This window comes from Lygodium microphyllum, chromosome 23 (genome assembly GCF_053477565.2).
Source record: "Lygodium microphyllum isolate KBCC chromosome 23, Lygodium_microphyllum_v1.1.10, whole genome shotgun sequence".
Lineage (NCBI taxonomy): Eukaryota > Viridiplantae > Streptophyta > Polypodiopsida > Schizaeales > Lygodiaceae > Lygodium > Lygodium microphyllum.
The window spans coordinates 107,653,863-107,656,955 of record NC_141157.1 but is presented as its reverse complement, the minus strand read 5'-3'; the positions used below and the strand labels follow the sequence as shown (position 1 = coordinate 107,656,955).

Here is a 3,093-nt window from a genome sequence, read left to right as displayed (position 1 = left end):
TGATGGCTTGAGGACCGAGTTCTATACCTTATTCTAATATCTTGAAGCTCATTTATTGCATCTAGCTTCTCTTTCAAAAGGTAAATTACAATAGCTGAAAATATTAGCTAAAACACTTAACTTCAAGGAAAGTGGGAAGGTATTCAACAATGATAGCATGCCCATTTTGTGTATGCATACACAAGATGTTTTAGATAAATTCCCACTATAATTTGCACACTTTGAATTATGATAATATCACGAACTTTTGTGAGAGGAGGGACTCCGTACCTAGTTTGATTTGGTTAGGGCAGCCCCTTGGCCCCTAGGGTACCCTTACCTCCAACCACACCTAGTTATAGATAGAGTGCCTTCCGAGCAAAAGCTCATGATGTTCAACACTACAGGGAAAAATAAGGAAGAACAATCCAGTTCCCCAAATGGAATGGTAAAATGTTGAAAACTTCTTGTGGTGTACTTAAATCGCTCTCTAATTGCATTAATAATCGATGAACGAGATTGACTTGTTAACTAGTAAACATGGAACATCATATACCTCTTGGAGATTGTGAACCTCAAGGGCGATGGAATGAAGATTGACAACCGGATCATCAGGCCGGATGGATGATTCTGGTATCACAAGATGTCTACGTGTGTTCAGAATAACGAAACATCCATTTGCGGCCTGGCTAGCTCTTAATTGATAGCCATGTGATGGTGTGTGGGATGCACTGAAAGATGACACGATTCCTGAGAGCACGGCGATGCTTCATGGTAAGGTACGTGATTGAGGAGGATTCCGACGCGCTCCTAGACTTAATTGGCTGGGACGTGGATTCGGGGATATTACTTTGAAAAAATTAGAGTGCTCAAAGCAAGCCTAGTGAGAGAGAAGGGGACCTACGGCTTTGTTGTGGGTGGATGTGAAAGTGTAGTCTCAACTTATAAGGGCTTCATAGGAACAATTTCTTTCCAAAGGGACGTGTGGGTTTTCTCAATAAGCCTAAGGAACGCAACATTATTTCTTGACCGGGTCGCGCGGGTCATCGTGACCTGGAGAAGGTCACACTAGCCTTAAAGGTTCCGTGGGAGGAAGGCGCTTCGAGTACACAACTTCCAACAACCAAAGCACAAAAGATAGCTATCGACCCCGTCCCAGCCCCGAATGGCGTCGTCGTGTATGTCGGGTGGCAGCGCCATGTTTGAAGAACTGGTGGGTAGGAGCCGCGCCTTCGAAGAACTGGTGGGGGGCTTCCCCACGCAGCACAACCGCGTCGAGGCGGTGGCGCGCGCAGAGGCGGGGCGCCAGGAGGCGATAGGGCGGCAGGCGCAAGGGGCGCGCGTCCTCGTCCATCACGCGGCGGTGCCGCTGCTGCGGGACTTCCTGGACCTCAAGAGAGAGCACGGCAGCGGGCCTGAGAAGGCTGTGTACCGAGGCATGGCCTGGGAGGACCTGGCGCGCCGCCTCCTGTCCAAGCGGCCGCTCTGCTTCTGCGGGCCGGAGGACTGGACGCGCCTGCGGAACGGGAAGCCTCACGAGGCGACGGGCGACTGGGAGCGCGTCGGGACCGAGGCCGAGAGCCCCCCTCTCGTGCTGCGGGACTACCTGTCTTACGACGAGATGCAGCTCTCCGCACTCCTGGGAGCCTCCTCCCTCTCTTTCTTCGTCAACGCTGGAGGCCGGAACAACCGGGCCGAACCCGGCCGGCCCGGCACCTTCCATGCCGAAGCAGGCCTGGTGGTCGGCTTGGTTGGCGCCCGGTTCGAGAACCCCGCGCGCATGGAGGCCGAGCACATGATCCGGCGTCTTGGCGGCGCCGAGCCTCCAGCTTCCCCCTCGGGGCAGCAGCTTCGGCAGCTCTGGGAGCGATTCTACCAGGCTAGCGAAGAGGCAGACTTCGTGGAGATCGACCCCACCCACTCGCTCGACCTTCGCTCCTACCGGCACCGCATCCGAATCACCCTCGAGACCCTCTTCCTCGAGGCCGAGGCCCGAGCCTCGGAGGCCCGGCGCCAAGCCTTCGTCCACGTCGTCGGCCTGGGGCTCGGGGTGTGGCGCATCTCGCGGCGCCAGCCGCAGTGGTTCGTGCAGGTCGCCGGGGAGGTGCTGACGGGCGTGGCGCTGCCGTCGATCCGAGCCGTCGAGTTCGCGTGGTTCGACGGCGTGAGCGAGTGCGCGGGCGTCTCTCACGGTGGCTGGCTGGAGGTGCCCAACGGGAATCGGGTGCAGATCAGGTTCTCTCGGCGCAACCCCGCCGACCCCCTCCCCGAGGAGCACGCCGGCGCCTTGCTGGTGGCGTCCTTCGCCTGGGACTCCAACTCCTTCGTGGGCAACGAGTACTGGGACCACTCTCTCGTCAGCAGCGGTGACCCCGCCGCTGCCTGCTTCTCCACCATCCCCGAGCTCCTCAACCCCCTCGTCAACCCATCCTTTACGCAGAACATACGGGTCCTTTGCCCCCCCGCCCCCGCGCCAATTGACCGCCCGTGAACAAAAGACCTGCTCCGCACGCTATTGTTGAATCTACTTGTCAAACTTTGTAAATGTATTTTACATTTCATTTGTTTCGCTGTTATTGTAAGGGGCCCTAAATGGATGTGTATGTATTTCCGTTATTGACGCGAAAAGATAATAATATTTTTTATTAAAACATTGGCTTTTACAACATATCAAAGATCATAGAGATCCATCAACCTTTCCTATTACCCTTAAATTTCCTTTCTACCTCGCAAAACTAAGAGTTCTTGTATCTAATATCCAGCCAGCTAAATGAAACCCCGGTGTCCTCAAAAACCAGTGGAACTCGGGCTTCCCACAAAAAGGTCAAAATCTGACATCTTAGATGATGGAAGACTTTGTTGTTTCGGTTGCCAATATGGGAGCCACGGAGCCCCAAGGCATATATTTTGATCAACTGTTCTTCATTGCCGTTGACATTGAAATGTTTAAGGGCTTTCATCCAAACCATATGTGAAATGCACCCATTCCAAAAAATGTGAGGAATCAATTCTAAGGCACCATAGTTACGTTTGCCTTCCAAAATTCCACATTTGGCAAACTTCTCACCACTAGAGAGAAAAGCTCCCATCAACACTCGCCACAAGAAGACGCGA

The 3,093-nt window shown here is 53.6% G+C and overlaps 1 protein-coding gene across 1 annotated transcript; it reads left to right on the top strand.

The window, feature by feature from the left end:
- The first annotated feature begins 1,144 nt into the window (after positions 1-1,144).
- On the top strand, positions 1,145-2,470 carry LOC148016596 (uncharacterized). Its single transcript, XM_087663906.1, has one exon. It carries the CDS (start codon positions 1,145-1,147, stop codon positions 2,468-2,470), a length of 1,326 nt encoding a protein of 441 aa, XP_087520032.1.
- The last annotated feature ends 623 nt before the right edge of the window (positions 2,471-3,093 follow it).

Coding starts and splice junctions, on each gene's coding strand:
- LOC148016596 (XM_087663906.1), top strand. CDS start 1,145: ATGGCGTCGTCGTGTATGTCGGGTGGCAGCGCCATGTTTGAAGAACTG.